This window comes from Octodon degus, unplaced genomic scaffold (assembly GCF_000260255.1).
Source record: "Octodon degus isolate 3935 unplaced genomic scaffold, OctDeg1.0 scaffold00276, whole genome shotgun sequence".
Taxonomy (NCBI): Eukaryota; Metazoa; Chordata; class Mammalia; order Rodentia; family Octodontidae; genus Octodon; species Octodon degus.
Window position 1 is genome coordinate 1,632,759 of NW_004524852.1, and position 27,078 is coordinate 1,659,836.

At 51.9% G+C, this 27,078-nt stretch overlaps 2 protein-coding genes across 7 annotated transcripts in view; both read right to left on the reverse strand.

Annotated features, from left to right (window-relative positions):
• Positions 1 to 1,665: 1,665 nt before the first annotated feature.
• Positions 1,666 to 11,064, reverse strand: Cdh24 (cadherin 24). 2 transcript variants are annotated; one of them, XM_023706952.1, is made up of 15 exons: positions 10,977 to 11,064; positions 9,966 to 10,050; positions 9,628 to 9,753; positions 9,207 to 9,530; positions 8,762 to 9,056; positions 8,452 to 8,571; positions 8,213 to 8,380; positions 7,864 to 8,051; positions 7,217 to 7,470; positions 6,118 to 6,254; positions 4,020 to 4,141; positions 3,830 to 3,941; positions 3,355 to 3,603; positions 1,944 to 2,890; positions 1,666 to 1,862 (listed from the first exon to the last, which is right to left on the reverse strand). In XM_023706952.1, the coding sequence occupies exons 4-14, from the start codon at positions 9,405 to 9,407 to the stop codon at positions 2,391 to 2,393; spliced, it is 2,346 nt and encodes a 781-aa protein (XP_023562720.1). In that variant the 5' UTR covers positions 9,408 to 9,530; positions 9,628 to 9,753; positions 9,966 to 10,050; positions 10,977 to 11,064; the 3' UTR covers positions 1,666 to 1,862; positions 1,944 to 2,390. The 2 variants fall into 2 exon arrangements, with proteins under 2 accessions (XP_023562720.1, XP_023562719.1); XM_023706951.1 differs by lacking the exon at positions 9,628 to 9,753.
• Positions 11,065 to 12,011: 947 nt separating this feature from the next.
• Positions 12,012 to 27,078, reverse strand: part of Acin1 (apoptotic chromatin condensation inducer 1) — a 46,168-nt gene continuing 31,101 nt past the window's right edge. For 2 of the 5 annotated variants that reach the window (XM_023706920.1, XM_023706919.1), the window contains exons 9-19: positions 21,724 to 21,865; positions 18,291 to 18,333; positions 17,231 to 17,364; positions 16,980 to 17,132; positions 16,133 to 16,274; positions 15,671 to 15,816; positions 14,756 to 14,863; positions 14,507 to 14,614; positions 13,955 to 14,279; positions 13,747 to 13,847; positions 12,031 to 12,928 (exon numbers count right to left, since the gene is read on the reverse strand). In XM_023706920.1, coding sequence (XP_023562688.1) covers positions 12,587 to 12,928; positions 13,747 to 13,847; positions 13,955 to 14,279; positions 14,507 to 14,614; positions 14,756 to 14,863; positions 15,671 to 15,816; positions 16,133 to 16,274; positions 16,980 to 17,132; positions 17,231 to 17,364; positions 18,291 to 18,333; positions 21,724 to 21,865 — 1,744 coding nt within the window. In that variant the 3' untranslated portion in view covers positions 12,031 to 12,586. Of the gene's footprint in view, positions 12,929 to 13,746; positions 13,848 to 13,954; positions 14,280 to 14,506; positions 14,615 to 14,755; positions 14,864 to 15,670; positions 15,817 to 16,132; positions 16,275 to 16,979; positions 17,133 to 17,230; positions 17,365 to 18,290; positions 18,334 to 21,723; positions 21,866 to 23,349; positions 23,411 to 23,657; positions 23,806 to 27,078 lie in introns of those variants that run through there. The other 3 variants (XM_023706921.1, XM_023706922.1, XM_012512805.2) reach the window with 3 other exon arrangements.

Genomic DNA, 27,078 nt, shown 5'->3' on the forward strand with positions numbered 1-27,078 from the left:
CCTGCTGACAAGACTGATTTCCTATGGTCTGTATGAATTTAAAAGGAAAATACCTGTAAGATTTGTTTATTGGTTTAGACAAGGTCCTGCTATGTAGGCCTCAAACTTGCAACCCTCCAGAGTGCTGGGTTCTAAGCATCCTTTAAAGTTTTTAGTGAAGACTGGGTGTAGTGGCGCACACCTGTAATCCCAGTGCTGGGGAGGCTGAAAACAGGAGGATCACTGCAAGCTCAAGCTGTGTGGTGAGACCCTGTACCAAATACATAGAAAGGAAGGAAGGAAGGAAGGAAGGAAGGAAGGAAGGAAGGAAGGACAGACGGAAGGAAGGCAGACAGACAGACAGACAAAAGGAGGGGCCAGGGAGATGGTTCAGTAGAATAAGCACTTGCCTGGCAAGCGCAAGGGCCTGAGTTCAATCCCTGGTTCTACCAAAAAAAAAGGGAAAAAAGAAAGTTTTATTGAGTTGGGAGAGGGCTCTGGAGGCCCGGGCTGGTCACGCAGAGCCAACATTCCATTCTGAAAGTGCTCCTCTCTAAGCGACTGTGAGTCATTTCCTCCATTGCTCTAGCAATTCCTAAAAGTTGATGTAGGTATCAGGGTGAGAGCAGAAGGCCAGAGATGGTGCCTTTCTTGCCCTAAACTGGAAGCCCTTGTTCTTCAAGGCCCTGCTGGGATGCTGCCTCCCAGCCTCCTCAGGCTGTGGTGATGGGCAGCCTGCTCCCATGCAGGCCTTTGGCTGTCAGTGGTGCAGTGTTCCAGCTTCACCAGGGTTGATGGCAACCAGCACTGGGTGTGGGGCCTTGTCCTCCTGCTCCTCGGCAGGTGCAAGGTGTGAGAAGACACTCCCATCAAGGCAGTGTTCCCTAGTTGCTGCATCCCACATAGGGAGCTGTTACAAGGACTGCCTGCCCTACCTCTGTGTGCCTCTAGGGCCCCCTGTGTGTGGGAGTAGGCACGGGAGATGGCCACTACCCTTGGGTTGCCACGCCAGGTGACTGGATTTTGCCCTCAGGAGTCCTACCCCCACTCTCCTCTCCCTCATCCCTGGTGTTCCATGGAGATCAAGACTGTAGGCTGGGGGAGAATTAAAGGAGGGGCAGTGGGCGCCACCTCAGTGACTGGCCCACCCTTCCTGAAGTGGGCTCTGTGGTTCCTTGCCCACCTCTGCTGCCACCCAGCTGCCTGTTTTCTTGGCCTGGACCCTCATCTGCATCTTCCCTCCTCTCGGCTGGGCTTGGTGGCTCTGCCCAGGTCTCCTCTGCCTTCCTTTCCCTCTTGGCAACTCCCACATCTTCATTTCCCAGGAAATGTGAGACCAGCATGCCAGGGGATTTGGAGAGTTCATGGTAGGAGTGGTACATCCCTCGCTGCCCACATGGAGGGTGCAAAGCCCCTCTGCCAGGAAGGGTCTGGAAGTGGTTCTCCCCAGGAGAAGGAATGTCCTGCATAAGGGAGAAGTGTGTGTGTGGGGGGCATAACTGAGCCGGTCCTCCCATCCCTCATGCAAATGAAGCTCTGTTCAGAAGTCTTCCTGCAGAAACAGAAGCGTGGTCAGGCTTTACAAAATAAAGTGTTTGTTTATTATGAAATTAGAGATGGAGGATGGAGACCCCTCCCCTTCCTCCCTCTCTTCCCTTCCCCAGCTGCCTCCGTCTTCTTCTCCCCCTCCCCTGGGGCCTGGGAAGCACACAAGACAATGCCCAGAGCTGGGGAGCCCAGGGCAGGCTAACAGCTGGGCAGAGCTCCAGGGAGGTGGCTGAGTGGGGGCTGGAGCTCCCGCAGCCCTGAGGCGGCTCCCTCCAGCTGGAGGCCGAAGAGCCAGGATGAGGCCATGAGTGATGGATGGAACCATGCGGGCAGGTCTGTGAGGACAGGACAGGGTGAGGAGCAGGCCCAGGGAGAGCAGCCTCTGCCCTCGCCCTGCCCACCTCCAGGGCACTGACCTGGGGCAGAGTATTCCCTGCAGGAGAGTGGGCAGCAGTGGCTGGAAGTTTCTCTTGCTTTAGGATGGACAACAATAACCAAAAAAACCCAAAGAACCAGAAACAGGGACCCAGAGAAAAGAAGGGGAGATGCGGGCTGGAGAGACACAGCATGTGTGTGGGTAAGGGAGACAGAGCGAGACCCAGACAAAGACAAAAACAGTCACAGATAAAGGAGTCACAGTGAGACAGCAGAGGTTCAGGGTTAGGGCTACAAAGCCCAGACCTGGACAGAGTGCCACAGACAGACAGAGATCCCTGGGGAGACACACAGACTCAGGAGTGGTGGGGGGGTCACAGCAAGGATGCCCTGAAGGTCACAGGCGGGGGTGAGGCCGGCCCCTGGGCTGCTGCCACCTGCCTGGACCCTGGGGCTCACTCAGAGGGCCTGGAAGGGCTGCCCGGGGCTCAGGGGCCTGGGGGCTCCTTGGCCCCGTACAGCTCAGCCAGGGTGTGGAAGAGCGGGCCCCAGTCGTCCAGTGGCTCTGCGGGGCCGGGGGCGCCGCCCGCCTCACTGCCGGAACCTAGTGAGCTGAGTGAGCCGCAAGAGGAGCCTCGGCCCTCGTAGCCATACACCTGCACCGAGTCATAGGGGGGCACCCCGGGGTCCTCGTCCGCCTCACGCAGCCGCAGTGCCAGCAGCTGAGCCACGTCGGCAGGGCCTGGTGGCCGTGGCTGGCGTGGGGCCCGCGCCCGGGGCAGCACATCGCGACGGGCAGGAGGCCCGGGCGCCGGTGGAGCCGCCCCATCGGGATTCTGTAGGGCGGTGATGTCGAAGGCCTCGGTGTCCTCTTCGCCGCCACCCTCATCGTCGTAGGTGATGATATTCTCGCGCACATCCTCCTCCTCCAGAACCATCAGTGCTTCCTGCTTCTGCCGCCGCAGGGCCACGAAGAGCACCACCAGGGCTGGGAGGACGCAGAGGCCTGAGCCAGCGTGGGGCGGGACAGGAGCCCCCCTCGCCCCCCATCTGGAGAGCTTTGCTTTGAGCCCTGACTCCACTCTTGACTTGCCAGTTGCCCATGGAAGTTGACTAACTTCTGTGGACCTTTCTGACCCTTAGTTTACATAGTAATCAGAGAAACCACATTTACCTCTTAGGGTTTTTGAAAGGATAAATGAAATGCCAGAAGTGCTGTGCCCAGCACCACCCCTGAACAGAATTGGGGTCCAAATAAATAATTTTTATGCCAATCAGTATTGATAGGCAGATCAAGGACATAGAGTCAGAGCTTTTCTCCTGAACACAGCAGGTGGAGGGAAAACCCAGGCACGAGGGGTCACTCAAGCCCTATGTCCAGGAGCCTGGTTCTTCTCCTCAACCCCTGCAAACCCTGATCCCACCGCTGAGTCCTACTGTGGGCAGACTCACCAAGCAGGGTGCCCACACAGGTGACAATGGCAAGGAGGGCACCAGTGCTGAGTCCAGTGGGTGAGAGCTGAGCCTCGGCCCGGCAGGACGCCACGGAGCCGTCAGGTAGGCAGCGGCACACGCTGACAGTCACTGTGGCAGTGCTGCTCAGTGCTGGCTGTCCCCAGTCCCACAGTTCTATGGGAACCAGGTACGGGGCCTGGCGGGGCGGAGCAGGGCGGGAGGGCAGCAGCAGGCTGGCGGAGCCATCTGTGGGCAAGGAAAGGTATTGGGGCGCTTCAGGGATGCCTTCCTGGTAGGTGTGGTCCAGTCCATGGCAAGGCTTGCAGGAGCCAACACTTGAGTGTAGACGCACACCTACCTTCTAGCTGCAAGGCTGACAGGTGCGGCAGGGGTCAGGCAGGCTGGGCTGGGAGCAGTGGAGGGGTCAGGAGGAGGGGGACAGCCACAGGCATGGCTGCAGGATGTCACTTACCTCGGTTATCTTGGACAGTAAAGTTGGCATCAGGGCCTAGAGGACTTTGAAGGGAGACTCGGCTACTGTTGCCAACTTCATCTCTGTCCAGGGCCCTGATGACCTGAATCAACTGGGAAGAAGAAAGGCCTTGAATAGAATGGGCTGCCAGAGGCCTTGAAATCCCAACCTACCTGACTCAGCTACTCACCTGGCCAGGGGCTGCGGAGTCACACACAAAGGTGTCGTAGGGCTCAGCTAGCTGAGGAGCGTTGTCGTTTTCATCCAGAGTCTGGATGGCCACTTGGACACGGGAGGCCTGTGCAGAACTGTCTGAAGCCAGAACACCAACACGTACACACCACACAGGACACACAACACGGTTTTGATACAAAATACATGGTGCATTGGCATGGATGTCACACATGGCACATAGTGTGTGCACATACAACATGTGAAATAAGCATGTAATATGCAGACAGTAAATCATGTGGTGAGGTGAATGAAATAACACCAAGTAAAAATGATATTCATGTAGTACCCAGGATATGTACAACATACAATACACACGCAGCAGGAACACCATGGCCAGGATTCCCAAAGATAAGAACCCATATACAGGGACATGCAATGTACATGAAAGCAAGTAAGTGCAAACAGGTTGAGTACCGACAATACCATGTACATACCATATACCACACAGCCAATATATGAGTGTTGAAAATAAACACAACATATATGAAGCAGATGTTTGATACATGGCCAAAGCAGTACCATATGCCCCACATCCCCGGCCCAGAGAATGCATTTTCATGCACAGTAGCCATGCACAACACCAGTGGGACACACACACACACACACACACACACACACACACACACACACACACAAAGAGTCACATCAGAGATCTGGGAGGCTATAGCACAACAATGAGTATCATTCAGTGTTGACCTTGGGGAAGGAGGAACTTCATGGTCTATACCTTCATGGTGCAGAACCCGGGTACCACAGCCAGACACAGGACCCCTCTTCACCCATCCCCTTGAGTAGGTGTCTCCCCACAAGGACCCTACCTTGATCCTCACTGCCATTGCCATCCAAAAGAGAATGCAAAGTGTGTCTCCCTGTCATCTCTCCTAGGCTGAGCCTCTCAATTCCTTTAGCCTTTTTCCTAGGTAGGGGGAGAGCTAGCTGGCCCTGGTGGGATGGGCTGAGGTTGTAGCCCAGGCAGGGGAGGCTCAAGGGTCTGTGATAACTTAGACACAGAAAAGGGGTTGGGGCCACTCCTTCACTGCAGCAAAGGCCCAGGGCTGTGGCCAGTGTTAGGGAGGGGTAGGGGCAGGCTTTAACAGGAAGGTAAAAAGACAGTAAAGGGACACACACACACGCGCGCGCGCGCACACACACACACACACACACACACATCTATACAGACATCTTTACAACTGTAGACATACAGCACTGCCAGGTAGCACAAAGTTGCATTTATAACAACAAACCCAGACACACAATAAAGAATAAGTTATTACTGTCTACAAATGCCAATGTATACAATATAATATATGCAAACAACTACTTGTATATGCCACTGTATACATCCAATCACATATCCATAAATCTACACAAAACTCAACTGTAAACAAATACACATTCACTTATATACATACTTGCAAATGTGTCGGTATACGTGTGTGTATTTCATACACACGGAATCATACACATACCTGGCTTTACACCCACATCCACACATCCATACATCCACACAGCTCTTCATTGACATGTACACAACCACGGCTTTGACATTCAGTACAAAGACAGCAGAGGATACACATGGGGACAAATGGCTCTTCACAGAAGGGCTTCCTTGTCTCCCAGGCTGCTGGCAACAGGGTGGCACACAAGAGAGCCATGCCACGAGAGCTGGCCCTACTTCCCACCTTGGAGGGACCTGCAGGGCTTCTGCCAGGGCTGCACTGGGGGTGGCTGAGAGTGGACTTGGCTTGGCCCTGAGAGAAGAGTCCTCGCCTGAAGCATGGACAGGGGCGGCTCTGCCAGTACCCGGGCAAAGCCCAGCGCTTCTAGTTTCTAGGTGAATACAAGTCCTGCATTCAGGGCAGTGCTCAGGTAATCCCAATGGGTCCAGGCCAGCCCTGCCTAGGAGACATGAGGCCTGCTGGGTGGTGAAGACCCAGGCTCAGGACCCAGGAATAGGATGCTGGTGAGGGTGTGATGGCCTCCCCACCCCACACCAGGCACAGTCCTTCTGCCAGGAGCATGCTGCCACCTCCTTGCAGTCCAGAACTCCTCACCAAGCTCTGTGGCCAGCACAGTGAGGTTGTGCCAGACACGAGCCTCACGGTCCAGGGGCACTGCTGTTCTGATGGTGCCGTCTTCAGGCTCGATGGAGAAGCAACGCTCTGGATCCGAGTGGGGTAGGATGGAGTACCTGGAGAAGATCGGGCTGGACTGTGGGCTGTCACCCCCTCCCTCCATCCCTCCTCTTCATCTTGGTGGGCCTCATGGCTCATATGGACAGAGGGTCCAAGCTCCAGAGCCCCAGGCATCTAGAGCCATAATAATGGAGTCTTTTTAAAAGGTAAAGGAGTCTCCCTGGGATGTCCTGTCAGACTCAGAGGACTGTGTTTCATGGGAGTGGGACAGAGATACAGAAAGCTGTGAAAGGGGAGAAATACGACCTGTCTTTTGGACTTCTGCGTCCTGGGATCCAATGACCTGTGTCTCAGCCCTGCTCTGGCTCAGACTGGCTATGTGACCTTAGACCAACTGTTTGACATCTTTTTACTCAATTCAAAAGAGAAAAACACCAGTGCCTCCCTCAGGGAGGAGGGACAGGACAGTGTTGGGGAGGGGGAAGAGTGGCTGTCCTTAGGATGTCCAGGCTTAGCCCCAGCTCTGCTACTAATTGTGGACAAATTACTTAACACTAGAAGCTGGCCTTTAAAACAACCATCAGGGCTGGTGAGATGGCTCAGTGGTCTAAAATACCTACTTGGAACAAGCGTGGCAAAGCACAGGGACCGCGGTTCGATTCCCCAGCACCACATGCCAGCCAGCCCCGCCCCCTGGAGGGCTGAGCTGGCGCCACACACACAAAATAAATAAATAAATGTTAAAAAAAATAAAATAAAACAACCGTCAATGATAACCTACCTCACAGGGGTACTGGAAGAATGAAATGCTACCTAGCAGGTAAAGAACTAAGGGCATAATCAAGGGAGATCCACCTATCAAATGAGGTTGCATTTGCTTTCACTGCCGCTGGGAGGCGCCATTGAGAGACCACTGCTGGGAGGTATGATTTGCAGCAAGGGAAGGGAAGTGGGACTAGCTCACCCCTGGGATCCTGCCTGGAGGTGCAGCCCCTCACCAGCCCACCACCCCTCTTACCTGATCGGGCTGGCGGGGGAGTCCAGGTCCATGGCTGAGATCTGGCCCACCAGGGTCCCAGGAGCCTTGTTTTCCAGCACTGCCAGCTGGTAGGCAGCTTGGGTGAAGAAGGGTGGCTCTGGGGCATCCTGCACAGCCACTCGTACAGAAGCCACGTCCTTGAAGGGCCCTCGCCGCAAGTAGGCTGGGTCAATGAGTGTGTTGGTGGCTTCCACACGGAAGGAGTAGGAGCGGCGGGTCTCAAAGTCTAAGGGCTACAGTCAGAGACCACGAGTGAGGCTAGTAGGAACCCAGGCAGGCCCGCTCACAGGTGGTCTCTTCCCTTTGTGCATCCAGGGCAGGGCAGAGGTGGCATGGGAGTGATTGTGGTCTCAGGAGTTGTGGTGGGCAACATATTACACATTCTAACTCAAGGGCTCAACTTCAAGATCTTGCATGAGTGTCCCCAGCGTGGTCTAGACCAGTTAGATGTGTCCCCATTGGGTGGGGCAGGAGGAAGATAGAAGTAAATCTGCAGGTGAATGTTTGGTTAATTGACTTTTTTGCGAGCTGAGGTTGAACCCAGGCCTTCTGCATGCTAGGCTAATGCTCTACCACTGAGTTTAACCTCCACCCCATCTGCACGCAATAAGTGGCAGGAGGCTGACCTTGCGGACAGTGAGGAGCCCATCTCGACCCTGGGAGTCAGTGTTGATGCTGAAGGCCTCTGAACCTTCCCCATCCAGGATGCTGTATGCCATGAGAGCGTTGTCTCCTAGGTCTGGGTCTTGTGCCTGCAGCCGGCCTACAACAGTGCCAGGCTCCGCTGTCTCCACCACAGAAAACTGGTACAGGCCTTGGAAGGGCATGGAGGGGAAACACATTTTCGAGAGGCCCTCAGGCATCTTCCCCCGCCCAGCACTGCCTTCTCCCGGGGTCTGGCTGGGCCAGGGGTGGGGGATGGCTTCTCCTAAGCCTGCGGGGGTCAATTGCTCAAGCGCAACACGGCCCCCTTACTCTGAGGGAACTTGGGGGGGTTGTCGTTGACATCGCTGAGGGTGACGGTCACTGTAGTGCTGCCCGACAGCCCCCCCATGTGGCCGCCCATGTCCTTGGCCTGGATCACCACCAGGAACTCCTCTTGTGTCTCCCGGTCCATGTTGGGGATGGCAGTTCGCACCACTCCTAGGCAGAGGGCTGAGTCAGGGGGCGCCATTCCCCTGCCCGCCCCAGTGGGCTCCCAGCTCCATCCTCACCAGTCTGGGGGTCCACAGAGAAGAATGGCAGTCCATCTAGCACAGTGTATACTAGCTTGGCACTGTTCCCATAGCTGGGGTCATCAGCATCATGAGCAGTCACCTGGATCACTGATGTCCCTGTGGGGGATCCCAGCACCTCAGTAGCAGTAGCAGCAGTAGGGGGAGAAGGGGTAGAAAGCAGATGAAGAAGCCCCAGATGTGAGGGAAGCTGAATTACAGGAGGTAGAGGCTGAGCTGGATGGCGAAGCAGGAAGAGGTACAGGAATTCCAGGAGACGGGAGTGGGCATTTAGAGCTGGGGGGCTCACCCACGTTGGACATCTCGGGCACTGTGGCATGGTAGGGCCCAAGGGGAAACACAGGTGGGTTGTCGTTGATGTCTTGTACTTTGATGATGAACTCTGAGGGAGGCTCCAAAGGCCTGTTAGAGGCTCGATCCACGGCTTGGGCGAGCAACACATACTGTGCCTTTTCTTCCCGGTCCAGGCTCTTGGTGACATGGATATTGCCTGTAGCCTCGTCAATCACAAATACAGTGCCTGCTCCTTCCCCAGTCAGCAGGTACTTGGTGCGGCCCTCACCTCGGTCAACATCCGAGTGCAGCTGTGGGAGTCAGGGAAGAATGGCAGAGAGCTCCATGCTCAGGGAAAGGGGGTAGAGTCTAGGGTTAGGTGGTGTCCTGAGGGACCAAGGTCATTGGAGAAGTGAAGAAGTTGCAGGGCTGGGCATAGAAACTGACAGGTTGATCCTTACCTTGCCAATGAGGACGGGCTCTGGACCAGCATATTCCTCAATGACAAAGAACTGGTTCCAGACCCAGCTCCTTCTGGTCCGCAGCAGTGCAGGCCCTGGGTGCCCCCGGGATCCTGCCCAGGCCTGGACTGGGGCTGCCAGACGCCCCATGCAGCCCCAGCCACCCAGCCAAGCCAGCAGGAGTCTCACCAGGCCCCACATATTTGGACTTCAGCCAGGGCTCTGTTCACTGGCCTTGGGTGCTGAGGCTGCACAGGGCCAGGTAGCCCATGAGCCAGCTGGGGCAGAGGACGGAGGCACTGGGGCTACCCCATGGATCCACACCTGTAGGACAGGTAGTTCATTAGGCTCAAGGAGACCCTCAACCCCAATTCTCCCCATCATCAGATGCTGAAGACCAGATCTTCAAGGAACTGCGTACCCCACTGCCCAGAACCCCACTAAGACAGAGCGCAGACAATCTTGTCCTTCCCTTCAGGCAGGCTCTCCCTGTGTTCACCTCCAGCCCTCCAAATGGATCAAGCTCTGGCCCACCAACTCTGAGAAGCTGGGGTGGAAGACAGGAAAGGGGGTGCTGGAGGGCTTGGAACCCCAACCTTTGCTCCTGTCCTCCCACCATGGTATATAGCCAAGTGAACCGAGTGGGGGTCACCAGAGAAAGGGCTTAACATGAAGAGGCTGGGGCCCATGGAGGTGAGTTCAGGAGTCTAGGGTCAGACAGAGGAGCCTGAGAAGGTCCCTCCCCTCAGGGTACCTCACCTCTCCAGACCCTGCCCCCAGCCCACACTGCCAGCTGCAGTCCTTGAAGGTGGACTGGTCTCATGAGGCAGACTGGGGGCCAGCGCTGGAAAGAGAAGAGACAAGGTTGTGGGCAGAGTGAGGCGAGGCAACGAAGAAGGGGGGCACACCCAGGGGCTGGAGACACCGCGGCCGGCTGAGGGCTGCGCTGAGACTCAGAGAAAACCAGGTGAGCGACGGCGACGGCACGGCAAGGAGACAGGCCGGCGACAAGAGGGGGGCGAGCCCAGGAAGCAGCCTGGTGTCTGAAAGGCAGACAGGAATCAGGGGTGCCAGGCTCGGCACCGGCGGGGGCACAGGGGGCTGCCAGCATGTGTGCGTAGTGGGGGTCGCACCAGGCCTCCGAACTTCATTCTGGGAGAAGCAGCAGCCAGGAGCAGCGGAGGGAGGGAGGGGCTGCGGGCAGGGAGCTGAGGGGACCCTTCCTACCGCTCTCCTCCCTCCTCGGATGGGGACCCCGCAGGTAGCTGTCGCTCGCCCCTCCTCCCTGAAGCAGACACACACCTGACAGTCCGTTTGCTCCCGAGGGAGGAGAAGCTGGAGAGAAGAGGCTGGAGACCCGAGAGGGAGGCGGGACGAGGAGAGAAGGAAGGCGATAGAGGAGTGGGAAACAGGATAGCGGGAAGGGAAGAGGAGAGGGAAAGGAGGCAACGGGGAAGGAAGGGAGAACAGGAAAGAGGAAAGAGGAGAGGACGGCAAAGGCAAAGAGGGAGAAGCGATGTGAGAGACAGGATCGGGGGAGAGGAAAGGCGCAGCGGAGGCAAGCCGCTAAAGAGAAGGACGGGTAAGAAGAACTGAGGAGAAAAGGGAGAGAGGTGCGAGGGAAGAAGGGACGGCAGCGGAGCGCGGGAGAAGGGAACCGGCAGCAGGCTCGCAGCCCCGGAGCGCACCGCGCAGAAGACACCGCAGGCTGCGGGCCCCCTGCTCCCCTCTGGGGGTCCCCGACCCCAAGCTCTGGGCCGGCGCCCTTACCTGGCACTGCTGAGGCGCCCAGGACGGCGGGGGCACCCCCGCCCGCCCCCGTCGCCGGCTCCCCGGGGCGCAGCCCGGAGCGGATGCGAGCGGGCGCCGCGGCTCCGCTGCAGGTCTGAGCGGCCCCGGCGAGAACAAGGGAGCGAGACGGAGGGGGCGGGGGAAGGAGGCTCCGCCTGCGGAGGAGCGAGGCGGCTCCGCGCCGCGCGGGAGAGGAGAGCCCAGCCTCCGACCCTCCCCGGCCGCCGAGCCCGCGCGCGGGGGCGGGGGCGGCGCCTGGCGCCCAACCCCTCGGCGCTCCGGGCTGCCCGGCGCATACAGATGCAGCGCCGCTCCCGGCCCGACCCGACCCGTCCGCAGCGCACGGCAGGGCACCCGCACAAGGGGACGTCCAGGCCACCGTGCCAGGCGTCTCTGAAGAGCTGGCGGGAGGACGCGCCCGTGAGCGCGAAGCGGCCGGTACCTCGCCAGCGGCGGGGCAGAGGGGAGCGCGCGGGGAGGCGGGGAAGCCCACTGCGGATAGGCACCCCACTCCCGACCGGCTTTCGGGACTGGTGCGCCTGCGGCGAGCATGTTTGGAGCCTGTGCAGGGCACAGTGGCAGAAAGGCTGGGGTGGTGTAAGGGTTCAGGGAACCCGCAGGCCGGGCCGAGGGAATGTCAGGGACTGAGGCACGACCTCGGCGGGAAGGCGGAGGCGGGGAGTGAAACCTTTGGGGAAACTGGTTTACCAGAACCTACGGGCGATGGGCTGCCGCCCCCTGGTGGCAGTTGTGGGGAGGACCTGGAAGGTCCAGAGCAGGTGACTAGGCTCCCAAGCTCGTACCATTGAAGCAGATGCTGGGACAGGGTTCTTGGGCTAGGAATAGGCCGTCCTGTTTCCCGGGGTACCCAAGTAAGCTCAATTTGGGGCTGGTAAGCACCAACGCAGTGATGCAGCAAGATCTGGGTAGCCAGGTAGTGTCGTGATGCCTGCTTCCCGCAGTCTTGTTTGGCTTCTCACCCACACCCTTACCAAGGAAAGCCACGCCACGTGATAGTTAAAACTAAGTCAGATTTTTATTTTTTTCCATAGACCACATCATTTAATAATAAAAAAAATAAAAATAAAAATAGAACAAAAGGAAAAGGTGGATATAAAGTGGAACCAGTGGGCAAGAGGCAAAGGCTGCAGGACAGAGTGGGAACTGCAGGGGCCCTGGGACTCAGGAGGAGATGCTGATTCAGCTCATAGGTGACCCAGTCCTGGCCCCAGCTGTTCCCAAGGGCTGCAGTGAGAAGGAGGGAAAATGAGAGGCTCACTGGGGCGCCTGGCTGTTCCCCACCTCTGGCCAGCCACCTCCCGCCATAACTGAGCTCTTCCCTCCCACAGATGTACTGAGAAGCAAGAGGGAGGAGAGGCTACCGCCCAAGGGACAGATTGAGGATGTGTGGGGCAAGGGTGGTCACTGCTCCACTTGGTGTGGGGACAAGAGGCAGTCATAATTCTGCACTGGGCAAATGGTGTGAAAGACCATTGGGTCAGGGTGGTGGTGACTGTACCTATCCCTCTGTGGCCTTTGACCCCTGGGGCAGTGCTGGTACCTGCAGCTCTCGTACTAGTGTTTTCCAGCTAGCGGCGCCCACCCCGATCCCGCACAGGCGTGCTCCGACTCCGGCTTCTGCTGTGGCGCTTGGTGTCTCTTCGATCCCTCTCCCTACCTCGTTCACGGTCCCTTTCCCTATCCCTATCTCTGTCCCCCCTGTCTCGGTCTCCCCTGTCTCTCTCCCTGTCCCTCTCTCTCTCCCTGTCTCTCTCTCTACTGTGCTCTCGTCGTTTCTCCCGCTCCAGCTGTCGGTTCCGTTCCCGCTCAGCTTCCTTCTCACGCTCCTTCTGTTCTTCTTCTTCTTGCTCCTTTCGTCGCTTTTCCCGTTCCTTGGCCCGCTCAGCCCGCTCAGCCTCCTTCTGAACAATCTGTAGCCAAGGAAGAACGAATAGAAAGTGGGCATTTACAGGCCCACTTGCATGCACTGTACTGCTTTGCCCATGTTGTCTGGTTCCTGCACTCCAGCGCAGCATCATCAAAGGCTTTACTGTTAAGCAGGATTCATGATGACACCTGTCCTCTTGGCACCTCTCAGGTGACATGTACTGGCCCCAGGCATGCCCAGGCCAATGTTTCCCTAGATGTAAACAAATGGCTTTTTTCTTTGGCTTTTCTTTAGTTGTGCAGAATAGCCTAAAATTCTCAAAAAGGCTTACTGCTAAGAAACATTTTAAAGGCATAAACTCTTGGCCAATCTAGCACCACAGGGACTTTTGTCTCTCCCCATTGGCAGGCCTCAGGTTCAACCTTCAATACTAGGGGAAAGAAATACAACAACAAATGAAAACTACCACAAACTTCAAAATTCTACAAGTAAAAAACAAAGAAATATATGGATTTATAAAACATGTTTTCTCAGCTAATTAAAAAGTTCCAGGGCCGGGAGTTAGCTCAGTAGAATAAGTGCTTGCCTGGCAAGCACAAGGGCCTGAGTTCAATCCCTGGTTCTGCAAAAAAAAAAAAAAAAAGTTCCAAGGAACCTGGTTAACATAGCTAACTTCCTGGACATCCACAAACCCCAGTTTCCATCTCTGATCAATTCACCCTCGAGTGTGGTTTCTCCATGGCATACTCATCACCCATTTCTTAGTGCCTCCCTCTTTCTGTGATGCTTGGTCTCCTTTGGATAATCTAAGCCAATGTCTGGGCCTCCTTACTAGCTGATGGCCTGAGCTTGAGTACTCACTTGGCTGTCAGTCAGGGGGAGCCAATAGATGCAGGGAGCAGCCTTAGTCTTCCGGAACAGGTCATCCAGCAGCTTGGCAGGTGGCTCCTCTTGGGCTTTCTCTGAGGAGGAAAAAGTGTATCAGACTTGATGCACATGACCCTCTAACCCACCTCATTTGGGTCCCTGCCCCACCAAAGGGGACATGTGTGCTTCCACAGCTAAGTACCTTTCTTTTCACTCTTCTTTTCTTTAGACTTTGCTCGTTCTTTTCGGCGGCGGTCACGGGACCGAGACCGGGAACGTGGCCCTTCTCGAACTTTGTCCCGATCCCATTCCCGTTCTGCTCGGGTTCGCTCCCGTCGCTCCATCTCGCGTTCCCGCTCTGCCCACTGCTCCCGCACTGTTCTCTCCTGCTCCCGCTGCTCTGTTCGAGGGTGTGGTGGTGGCTGGACTGGGGGTGGGGGTGGGGGGTGCAGGGGCCGTGGTACTCCCTGCTCCTCTGCCTTAGTTTCAGAGGGGCGGTCCACCAGAAGGCCCCGGTGATAATCCAGCTGTGGGCAGAGGAGAGACAAGGGCAGTCAGGAGATGACACCTCTCACTGAAGGAGTCCAAGTACTAGAGGTATAAAGTATTTTGAGGCCCCCCCCCATTCAGCAAAAGAAAGGAAGCAAGAGGGTAGGGAGAAAAGCAAACAGATTCTAAGGCTCAGGTTTAGCCAGGATCTCAAGCAGAAGACTGCCTCCCCTGTTCCTCCCTCCCTTTTCCTTTGGATCCTTACCTCATCCTGCTCAGCATAGTCAGCACAAAGGAATTTGGGGTTGGACTGGGGCCACTTGACCCCATGAAGAGCTGTGCGAGTGGCAACAGCTTCCTCCACTGTTGAGTACTGGTAGGGGGAGAAGGCGCAAAGTCATGATATGCCTTCTATTCTAGCCTTTGCCAACACCCTGAAACCTGCCCACAGTGGTCCAAGAGGAAGCATACGTCCCAGTATGTCCCAATCTATAGAACAAGGCTGTTCCCTCACCGTTACGAAGCAGTGAGATTTGATTTTGTCAATCCAGAAGGCCTCTTCCACCAAGGTTCCTGTACGCCCCAGCAACTCCTTCAGCTGGCCTAAAGTGAAAGGACGAACCTGCCAACAAAAACGAGTTTTTAGGGTCTTGAAGGCAGCAAGAACACCCACATATACAGTCTTTTCTGCAAGAGGGTCTTGCTATGTAGTCCAGGCTGGCTTTGAACTCACAGCAGGCTGTTGAGATAGCTCAGTGGCACACCTGCCTGGGAAGGGCAAGGGCCTGAGTGTGATTCCTAGTATCAAACACCAAAAAAAAAAAAAAAAAAAAAGCCCACCCAAACACACACAATAAAGTCACTGTCATCCTCCTGCCCCAGTGTGCCAAGTGCTGGAATTATAGACATATGCCACCCTGCCCAGCCATATCTAGTCTTAAGACCGAGTATACCTTCTGGGTCTGAGTGAGGGCAGACAGGTTAGGAACCTTCGCACAGCAATGTGAGAAAAGGGGCTCAGAGCACTAACAGTCTGTGTGCTGAGCCCTCTGGGATTCTTCACATTGACCTTCCAGGCTAGGTTTTCTCTCCCCATTTTTCAGATGAAGAAACAGCTAACCCGTTCAAGGTCAGTAATTTGCAGATACAGTAGGTGAAACTCAGAAGCACGGTTCCAAAGGTTAAATTTTTTTTTGTACTGGGAATTGAACTTGAGACCTCATGCATGCTAGGCAGGTGCTGTGCCACTGAGCTAAACCCCCCAGCTTTTTTTTGAGACAGGGTCTTGCTGTATAGCCAAGCTGGCCTTGAACTCGAGGTAGCCCTGTTTCAGCCTCCCAAGTGCTGGGACCACAGGTGTATGCCACCATGCCTGATCAAAATTTAAAACTCTTAACCACTAAGACAGGAATTTGGGAAAGTGACTTACCAAATTGGAGATATGAACAATGTTACTGATCTTGCCCCGGGGTGGGGATGGAACCTGGGCGGTTCGGACTGGGTCATCAATTGTAATGGAAACTCCAGACTTCTGCTGGCTAATGGACCGACGAGTTAAGGTATCTCCTAACGTCACTACCAAAGAGAGTATAGGGGCAGCTTTCATTAGGGAGCAATTCTGGCTTACTGCCAAACAAGCAGCCAGTCTTCCCCCCTAGAAGTGCGGAGCACCACTGATAACATAACAGGAGAGGTACAATGCTAGGCTAATCTCATTGTGGAGATTCAAAGATTAAAGATTCAAACCAGTTCTCAAGTAGCTTAGTATCTAGGAGGAGATAACAGATTGGACAAACATGGAAACTCAAAGCAGGAAACAACAACTGTCTAAAGAGTTAGGTCTCAATGAAGTGTTCTGGGAAACCAGGGAGCTGTGTTACACTTCACCTACCTTTCTTCACTTCATGTTCCACAGGTGGGGGCAAGGCCACTTCTACTGACACTTGGGGAGGTGCAACGGATTCTGCTTCAGGCTCCTTTTCTTCCTCCTCTTCTTCCCTCTGCCCATTCTCCTGGCCTTCTGCAGGTACTACCTGCAAAGGTAGTAGATAAAAGAAATCTGTCAAACCCCATACTAATACATTCTTTGTACCCTCTTGCACCCTTGAGAGAATGGTAAAGTTGAGTCAACCTAGCAGAGATATTATCATTCAGTTCACCTTTATCAGCTCCTAAGGTTGTTAGTGTCTCAACTTAAGGAAAACTAAGGAAGAATTTGGTAATCATGTATTTTTTTGGATAGCAGGAACTGAACTCAGAATCATGTACCCACCAGGTAGGCACTGTGCTGCTAAGCTATGTCCTTGCCCCTCACACCTCCCTTTCAGACTGGGTCCCTCTACGCAGTTCAGCTGACCTTGAAACTCACTATGTAGCCCAGGCTGGTCTCAAACTCTGTGATTCTGATCCTCCTAACTCAGCCTCCTAGTGCTGAGATTATAGGAGTATGCTACTACACCTAAATTGGCTTGGCAAATTTTTAAAAATGAAATACTCTGGGCTTTGTGACCCATACAGTCCGCTGCAACTTCTGAAATTTACTGCAACAAGCAGCTAGAGAAGAGTAATGAAGTAGCGTGGCTGTGTTCTCAAAGTTTTTACATATGGGAAGCAACTGGACTGATTTGGCACTCTGACCTCTGAAGGTACCAATGAATCCAGTCCTGTGGTTTTACTTGGGTTTCTTTTACTGGCCTGCTCTTATGCTTTCCCTTAACTCTGAGATGGAGAAACCTCACCTGAGTGACTGTCCGGCATATTTTCAGCCCCTTGTCATGGGTCCCATCGTCGCCATTACGCTCTGTCTCATCCTCAGAGATGCGGGAGTCATCAGCATGAAGATCCACAACAGCCTCCTGCCCCGCCAGGGGTTTGATGTCGGGGATGAGGCTCTGGGACACAGATACCCCCCCACCCCGTTACACTGGGCCCAGGTCTATTCCCACCTCAACATGTTTTATCCTCCCTTCCCTGGCTCCTCCCACCTCACCTTGAGCGATTCAGTGGTGATACTGATGGAGGGTTTCTTCTGCGTGGTGGCTGTGCTGGCTCCCCAACGTCGCTTCCGACCAGGCTGTCCCCCCTCTGTATCACTGTTTCCAGCTGGCACCCCCTTGGTGGCTGCTGTCCCCAAGATAGGACCCAACAGTTAGATAGGTCTCAGGCACTCTACTGGCTTACACCATAACTTTTACTTTTTGAGACAGGGTCTTGCCATGCACATCAGGCTGACCTTAGCTCACTTTGTAGCCCAGGCTGGTTTTGAACTTGCAACAGATTCTCCTGCCTTAGCTTCCTGAGTGCTGGGATTACAGGGGTAGGACACTATGTGTGGCTCACACTATACCTTTAACTCACAGATTGTAAATTTATGTCTCTAAAACCAAAAAGGGGGTCTGGGAAGATAGCTCAGTAGAATAAGCTCTTGCCTGGCAAGCGCAGGGCCCTGAGTTCAATCCCCAGTACAGCAAAAAAAAAAAAAAAAGGAAAATCTAGACAGGATCAATTTAAGATCATGATACATAACCTATAATCCACAGTACAGGTTTTTAACTGATACACATTACAGAGGAATCTCTAACCCATTTATAGTTTAAAGGATAAAATAAATGTCTTTAAGTGCCTCATGTAGTAGCAAGTACCAGTAATCCCAGCTACTCCCAAAGCACAAAGCTGAAGTGGGAGAACAGCCTGGGCAATTTAGCAAGAACTCCTCTCAAAACAATAACAAAAACCCCAAAAAACAGCTGAAGATCAGTGACATAAGCGCCTGCCTGGCAAGGACCAAGGTCCTCAGTTGGATCGCTGGTACTCCCCATTCCCCCCAAAAGGCCTTGAAAACCTGATGTGTGTCTCATTACAATGTAACTGGAGAGAAGCACTAATGGAGATGCTCATGAATTTCAAAATGAAATTCTACGTACGGCAGATCTGCTGGGTAGGGGTAAGGCAGAGTAAACCAAGAATGCCACTGAGCGAATAGGACTTCCCCATGAACACTGTTTTTATGGTATTCTTGACCCTTATTAGGGATTCGGGGCTACACTTACAGACAACGGAGATCTTCCTCTTGAATGATTTGGGCAGCGAGCTCTGTATATGGAAGGTAAGGGGAAAAAAAGAGAGAGAGAGAGACACCCCACAGAGAGGGGGAAGGAGGTTAAATGGGGCAGTCTTAGCATAGGCTCCAAAGACACACAGAGACAGAGAAAGAGAGGGAGAGAGACACAGAGAGAGACAGAGACCAAAACAGAAGCGGCAAACGGCAAAAACGAAGCAGAATTGATGCAAGTTAGAGAAAAAAATAAAACCAAAGATCTTAGCAGGGAGAGTAGACTACTGCACTCCATACCACACTTGAGCATTAGCTTGACCAGAAATAAGCTGAAAAAAAAAAAAGATTCCAGCAGCTGCCTGGGCCTTAAAAGATGGTGGTGGTCATGCCCATCCACTGTCTATGCACCGAAGACAGTAAGCTTGACAGGGTATGCCCAGAACTGGGTCACCTATTCCTCCCAGGCCTGTCTCTGCTAACCCAAGGAAAACATGAGGAAACAAGAAAAATACAACCTTGAAATGGCAGCTTCAATAAGACAGCTCTCCTTTTCTCAGTGTCCACCTAGCTGATAATGTCAGGTTTTGGGATACATGGATAGGTTTTCAGAAAAACCCACCACACTGTGGAAAAGGGCCACATTAAATTCAGTGGAGTGAAGCTCCTAAGCCAAAGTCATACAAGGAATTGACTGGTAAAGTTTTTACAAAGGGCCAGCTGATCCCAGGAAGTTTCTCAGATTTTCCAAATGCTGTAGCTCTAGCAGAGGCTTACTGCTTCTTCTACAACCGGGATCCAGCCTTAGGGGCTCTGCCAAGGACAACTTTCTCCCCTAGACATTTAATGGGACAAAGACTATGGACAGAGAAAAAGAGAAAAGGGGAATGGAGCACTTTTGAGATATAGGTGCTTATTTCTGGAAAAACTAAGACCATCCTACCACCCTTCTAAAGGGTAGAGCAAAACCCTCTTGATGAAATCCCTTCCCCCCATCCACCCCAGCCCCGTTTCTGTCGTCTAACCAAGTCTCCTTGGTCTCCGTTAAGGGCCAGCCTGACCCCTAGCTGGGCCACTCTTGATGGGTAAGTTAGTGAGAGAAAAAAAAAGGTTCTTAATTAAAACAGGAAAAACATGAACCAAATAAATAAACCCAACAGAGAAATCAGAAAAATAAAGAAAAAATTAAAAGATTAAAAAAAAAAAAAGAAGAAGAAGAAAATAAGGAAGAAAATAAACTAGGAATATGACAAATGTTCCAGGTACCATCTCACACCTGGGATCTTCAGTTCAGCCAATCGCACCTCACTGTGTACTGTATCTAGTCAACCGCCGGTCCAATCAGAATGAGCCCTCCCTGCTAGGCGCTGTGCAATTGGTGGGGGGTTGGGTTGGCAAAAAAGGTGGGCGCACGGCGTGGTAGTCAGCACGGCACTGCCAGAGTCCTCCCAGGGGCGCAGGGGGGGCGGGAGGGTAACGTGTGGGGGGACGCTGCCCAGTTTCCATGATGTCAAGACAGTTCACTGGTGGTGACCAGGCTCAGCAAGGGATAGAGGGGGGAAAGGGGACAGAAACATCAGTCCTGGCCCTTGTAGGAGCACCATCTTGCAGTCCCTGATGAGATGGCCTGTGAGTAGCAGGAAGTGTCCTTGCCTTTTATCATGAGAGGTAGGCAGGACTCTTATGTCCACCAGTGGCAAGCTGCAGCAATGACACCACCCAATACTTGGAATCCAGGTGATGACTCCAGAGTCCCTTTCTCTTCTGCCTGTAACTGGGGAGGAGGGGGTCCCCTCACCAAGTGGGATCATGGAGCCTCTGATGAAGGTAGCCTGGGGATAGCAGGTAAACCCCCAGAACCTGGCACACATTCAGCAGCAAGGTCAGAATACTTTTCTTCTGAGTTGTGGGAAGCATCTCCTCAGGGACGCCAGGTGAGGCAGTGGTTCCAGTCAGGTGGATGAATGAGCCCCTGCCTCCAGGGATGGAGAAGTTGGAGCAACCAACATGCTGCCCTTCACCATGGACAACAGGGACCAAAAGAAAGTCCATCTGATGAGCAAGTGGTGATATATGGGTTGGGATGTCATCGCATTAAATCCCTGGGGCATAGACCCTAGACTCCTCTGCAGGATTCCTAGTCGTCACAGCTTAAGCCGAGGGCCCCACTCAAGTGTTTCCCAGCATGGCACTGTGATCACAAACATTGATTAGGTTGTCTCGGTGCCCCAGATGAGGATCCCAACAGTCTGTAGCAAACAAGGCAACCCACAGTCCTCGACAGGGCCAGGGCACATGGGCAGGCACCCCAGCACTGGCACAAGCTCTTCTTGGGGTGTCCCGAGTAGGGAGATGATGCAAGTCCACCCCTTTCCAAATGCTTTTTGTTTTCTCAATAAGTCTCTCCACAACAGTGATCTTCTTGGCCCCCTGATGTAAGCAAGACAGGGAGGCAAAAGGGGGCCCATCACAGGAGCCCATAAACATGCCCCCCTCTGACCAAGACACCTGGATAGCAGACTTGGCTCTGATTGGGCAGCTCAGTAGCAGCGAGTGGGTCCAGAGGAAGAGGCGGCATCAGCGATTGGCCAGTTGGGCAGGGTTATATTTTACGGGCGGATTACCGTACATGAGGTACTTGGACAAAGTTTTACGGGGAAGAAGGACCTTGTAATAAATAATATTCTGCACATCAAATCACTTTCACCGGTCCCCACCCCCGCAACACACACCAGAGAACAGCTACACACACAACAGTCCCTCCCGCCCTGTTATCCTACACCCAAACCCATCTAACTCTATTAGAGAGCCAAGAAGATTTCGCTGGCTCTGATAGAGGAGCCCCCTGAATTGGGTGCAGGACACAATATAGGGTATATTAAAAAAAAAAAAAACAAAAGGACAGAGGTGTCACAGATATGGAAAAGGGACCTTCTGGATCTCTTCAAGTGCAGGCTTCTAAGGAGCTACATTACATCTTGGTAATGAAACCACTGGGGGGCAGCTGAGGAACAAATTCCTCAGCATGGTTGGTCTGGTGAGGACCACCACAGACCACTAGATGGCGCTGAGTTCCATCAGGTTTTTAAAAAGGAGGGAAAGCTCAAGTTATTATGGGAAAAAGCTTGGAAAGATAATGAGCCTGGACTTGGAAAAAGGGCCACCAATGTACTTTCCAGTTAGTAACAAATTTCAAGGAGTCTGAACTGCATTTGTGCAACAGGGAGAAAGGACAATCAAGAGCCTGTCCCCATCACAAGGGTCTCCCTTGCTAAACCAGCGAATTCTCCCTTGGCCCTATCCTAATCCAAGGCCTGCCTCATCCCCACTTTTATCCCACTGTGTAGGAGGGAGGGATCACTAGAATGGTCTACTCCATCCCCCAGGTCCACTTCTGCCCACCCACCCCAACAGGTGGCTTGGATATTTACCTCTTTCTTCTCCTCATCCTCAGCACTGCCCTCTGGGCGGTCATCATTGCTGACTTGGTCGGCAATAGGGATAGGAGGCTCTGGAACCTCATTTTCTGGTCTGTTCTCACTTGTGTCCATGGTCACTTCCTCCTTCTCCTCACTGACACAGTGTTTGGAGGGGGTGAGAGGGAAGGGCAGGAAAGAACCAAGGAGAAGAGACAGTAAGACACGATTAGCTTTTGGGCCATGAAACCTTCCATGCCTTATCACTTGGGTGGGACTGGAATAGCTGCTTTTCACATCAGACTAGAAACTTTGCTGCCCCAGGCAAAGTGGGAAGCCATTTTCCTTAGGGGAAAAGCAATCACCCACTGCCCAGATGGGATAACTCTGGTGTGGGGCTAGAATTCCAAATGCTCCTAGGTAATAACTCACTGGAGTATTCTCATGTGAGACACACACTCCTCTGAAAGTAATCCCTCAAAAGTGATTGTAACCTGCCCATAACCCTGTGGCCTCCCTACTCCACTCCATGACCACAGGCACCTTTGCGGGCTATCAGAAAGTAAGGGAAGAAAGTGTGATTCCTTAAAAAGACAAGAATGACCATAGTTGTGGCAAATGATCCTGACTTTGTGTTTAATCAACTGCTTAATAAGTAAAGCCCTGCTGACAGACAGGATCTGGAGATATCAGGCACAGAGAAAACGGCTGGGGTGGGGGGTTGCAGGAAGTAGGGCTGGTGTGAGTTCAGCCTCAACAGGGACTTTTTCTCATCCAAAGGAAAAACTAAAGCTGCTGAAGAGAGTATGAAAGCTCAGAGAAGAACCAGGTCACTTTTACCTGCTCAGAGGTGTAGGAACTGTTCTTGAATTCAACTTTCACCTAGCTTCTCCCACTCCCTCATTCCAACTTCCAAGAGATAAAGACAGCAGGCCTTCTAGTCAGGACACACCCTCCCTCACACCAGGTAACCCCCCCAATACAAACAAGGAACCCTCCAGCTCTCAATCACACAAGTTAGCACCTACTTCAGGAAAATCCCAGACATTTACTTCAGATAAACCATCTTTCCACTTTCCTTTTTTCTCTTTTCATCTCTAGCTTCTAATCTTTAATCTCATTTCCCTCTAGCATCCAAATACTGGGCAAAAATAAAAAAAAACTTAAAAATTTTTAGAAAATCAAGATGATCAAAGGCCTAACTCTTCAGAAAGGGGGTACCAAGCCTCCCTAGATCCCCTATGTTGCTAGCTAACCACCACCAGAAAATCCAGCATTCCCAAAAGACTGCCTGACACTCAGAGGTCAGAACAGCCTCCCTAGGGCAGTCAGGGAGGGATGGCTGGGTTAAGGGGGAGGGGAAAGTCAAGGCTGTGCCCCCAGCTAACAAGCCCCCACAGAAACATGCGACTCAACTGCTTAAATATAGAAAAAAGAGTTATTTAAAAATAAAAAAAAATCTATTTCCCACACTGAGAGGGGAAGTAGGGCCAATTAGAAATCGGGAAGGAAGGACAAAGGGGGAAAGCAGAATGACTGAAAACAAACCAAAACGAAAGCCGGAATGAAAGCCATGAGGAAGAGAAGATGAGGTAAGTTAGAGTTGGGGAAAAGGGATACAGGGAAATGTGAATCTCTCACCCTTCTTTGCTTTCTGATAACATGATTTTTTTCTCCCCCTGGAAGTGCTGTTTATCCCTTTCTGGAATGGAAGAAATAACAAAAACCAAACAAAAAAATCCTAAAAACAAAAACAAAAACAAAAAAACCACCTTCCTTGTCCCAAAATCCCACCACCTCCTCCCCAGCCACCCGATCCAGAGAGAGAAAATCGAGATGCAGCAACTGGGGATCCAAAAAATGGTAAATGGAAGGGGAGGTGGTGGTGGTGGTGGTGCGGGGAGGCTAAAATAGATCTGGCTTTTAAGAGATAAGCGTTAAGTCCTCACGGCAAACCCCGAGTTCGGCTGGATTGGTCTCTGGAGAAGGAGGAAGAAGAGGGCCAGGCTGCTGGTAGTGGCTGGCTCTATTGTACTGGCGGAGCGGCAGCGATCAGCCGGAGACATGCAGGGGAGCCATCTTGCCACTTACCCAGCAGCCCGTGTGTGCGGATGGGGGAGGGCCCTACTGCAGCAGGGGAGGGGAAAGAAAAGAGGGAGGGAGCTGAGTGAGCAAGGTTCTCATCCTCTGGCAGGCCACAGGGAGAGGCAGCTGGCTCAAGAGGCCTGGCCTTTTTCCTTTTCTCAGATTACAACAGCTACAGAGGCCTAGCTCCACAGGCCCCTCAGGGTGCTAGGGACAAGCGGGGGGGGGGGGGGGGGGGGGGGGGGGGGGCGCTGGTGCAGAGGACACACAAAATTACAGCTGCCTGATTGGAAGACTCCAGAGAGTAAGAGGGGAAAGAGCAGAGCTGGGAGTAAAAAAATAATTGAAAAAAGATAAAGCCAAAGTTGAAAAATGATTACAGATAATCAACTCCTTCCTTCTGAAAGAGTGGAGAATGAGCAATTTGTTTGAGGTGCTCCTACCCTCCAACCAGGAAGCAAGGTGTGGACACTGAAACCCTATCAAGGGCCAAGGATACAGCTCAGCGGCACAGTGCCTGCCTAACAAGATTGAGGTTGTAAGTTTGATTCCTGGTACAAACAAACAAACACCCCCCCCCTCCAAGAGATGAGATTAGCCAGACATACACTCATGGTGAGGAAGTGGGATGAGCACCGTCACTATCCAATCACTACAGTACCTGGCGGCACACCCCGGGGAATGGCAAAGTACCACCATTCAAACCCATGTGTTTTCAAGGGAGGGTGGGCTGGGCCTAGTAGCACATGCTGTAATCCCAGTAATTTATGAGGATTGCCTCAGTTTGAGGCTAACCTGGACTACAACATGAGTTCAAGGCCAGCCTGATCTGCACAGTGAGACCGAGTCTCACTCACACTCACACTCTCACACACACACAAGGTAAAATCAAGGGAGGGTATAAGACATAGATAAGCAGGGAAAATTCCTCTCCAAATTAAAGAGTAGGAAGAAAATTGGGTCTCTAAAGAGATGACAGACAACTTTGTTTTTGTTCTGCCTGAGTGTTCCCCAGAGCCAGAAAGGATGAGGATGAATAGGGAAGGCTATCTAGCATTGCTGAAATTTTAAGGACCACTTCCTGGAGGAAGAGCTCCAAGATGAGGCCTCAGAAGCAGATCGGACATCAAAAGTCACAGAACTCTGCTACTGAGGGGAGACGAGCTGGGCAGACAGTGACAACTCAGTACAAAATATTAATCATGAGCATTTTCCTCACACCATGTGTGAAACAGACTCTAAGGGTTTAAGAGCAAAAATAAATCCTAGAAATGCTTCTTTGCTGCTGGCAAAGATGTATCCTTTTGTACCCTAACAGCACAAGCTCAACTCTAGGACAAGTTTTGGAGAAAAAACTTTTAGGTTCCTGAGAATTTAACCAAAAGCCCAGTATCTTTTTCTGATGTTGAGGTTTGAATATGGGGCCTCACAGTTGCTAGGCAAGTGCTCTACTACTGAGCCATATCCTGTGCCCCTTGGTATTTTTATTTAGTTTTTTCCTTTTGGTATTTTTAATAACAGATCATTTATCCAGGAATGAAATATTCTCCTTGTTGCTGAAAAGTCCATGCCAACTGCATGTTAAAGTGGTCATACTGAGCTGGGGAGAAAGCTTAGTAGTCTAAGCCCCTGCCTGGCAAGTGCAAGGACCAGAGTTCAATTCCTGGTACTGCATGCCATGCCAGCCTTGGAACCCTGGCTGTGCTGTGCCGTGCCCGCCCCAAAATCAGGTGTGGCAGCGCACACCTGTAATTCCAGCACTTGGGAGACCGAGGCAGAAGGAGGACTGCTGCAAGTTCGAGATCAGCCTGGCCTACAAAGTAAGCTGAAGGCCAACCTGCACTGTACAATGAGACTGTCTCAAAAAGACAAAAAATAAATGGTCATACTTGTATTACTTAAAATTCCACTTTTACAATAGTGGTCCCTTCTGCTCAGAATATTAGAATGAGGTGGGCATGGTGGCACATGCCTGTAAGGAAGGCCAGCACTTAGGAGGTTGAGGCAGGAGGATCTCTGAGAATTTGAGGCAAGCCTGGGCTGCACAGAGTTCAAAGTCAGTCTGAACTTCACAGATGAGATCCTATCTAAAAAAAAAAAAAAAAAGCTAGGACCCATCTTAGTCTTGGCCCAATCCTCTTTCAAGCTGAGGGATAAATGGTCAAGTTCCTGATCCCCTCAGAGCATCTACTTCTTAATCTGTAACATGTGGATAAGAGCAATACCTATTTCATAGAACAATGCAGGAAGTGTTAGCTTGTAACTGTCTGACTTGAATGACATCCCAAGACAAGTTAAAACATGCATAAACATGTAGGGTAAGGACATGCACTTAATATTCTACTGAAGTTTCTGACTTGTAAGAGTAGACTGCTCCTTCTCTAACGTCAATGATTCAATGACTGGCACAATAGACTTGTAGCACTTACTACTGTTTAACAACCACTTTACCTCCCTCCCACCTCCATACTACAGAGTGCCACAAGGGTAAGGACTACCTCCTTTGGCCCATAGAGCACAAAGGCTCTGTATATATGATTATTATTTTTGTACACATTTCTGTATTAGTGTACCATGTTGGGTACAAAGTAGATACTTACAAATGGTTGCTGACCTAATCTTTTCTTGATATTTTTTGGGTAAAATTCCTAGACAGTATTACCTCGTAACATGTTACCTTAAACATCCTCAAAACATTCCCTATCCACCCACAGTCCTAAAATGCTTCTGTCTGCTCAAATGCCTCAGAAGGAGCTTACTTAGAAGACTTTTTGTTAGTAGGATGTATTCTAATTTTAAAAATATGAATTTTACCACTGGCTTTCCTAAAATACCTTTTATTTCCTTACGATCAATTTTGGGAGATCCCAAGACTTCTTTTAAAAAGATAGTTAAGTACAGACTGCTAGGCAGTGTTAAATTGTTTAGTTGAATTCAAACACCTATAGTATTTAGATGTCAATAGAATATTCACCTGACAGACAATTAAAAAAGGATACAAAGGACAGATCATTTTGTATTTATATATACAAAATAGGATAAATTTACAGCTACTTTCGCTTAATGAGAAGAAAGAGGTGTACTAACAGTATTTGTACAGAATATCCTGTCTGCTTCTTGTACTATGGATAACACTAAGAAGATAACAATGTACAATGTATTGATTATCAAAAAATCCTATTAATCAGCTATGAAACTGTCCCATTCATATTTATTTCTCAATAAAAAAAAAAAAGATGCTAATAAAAAAAATGGTGCCAGGTAACACCACAGTAACAGAAAAAA

Coding starts and splice junctions, on each gene's coding strand:
- Cdh24 (XM_023706951.1), bottom strand. CDS start 9,407: ATGTGGGGCCTGGTGAGACTCCTGCTGGCTTGGCTGGGTGGCTGGGGC. Junction 8,572..8,761: donor GCCCGAGATGTCCAACGTGG/GTGAGCCCCCCA, acceptor GATCCCCCACAG/GGACATCAGTGATCCAGGTG. Junction 7,471..7,863: donor GGCTCCTCACTGTCCGCAAG/GTCAGCCTCCTG, acceptor CTCTGACTGTAG/CCCTTAGACTTTGAGACCCG.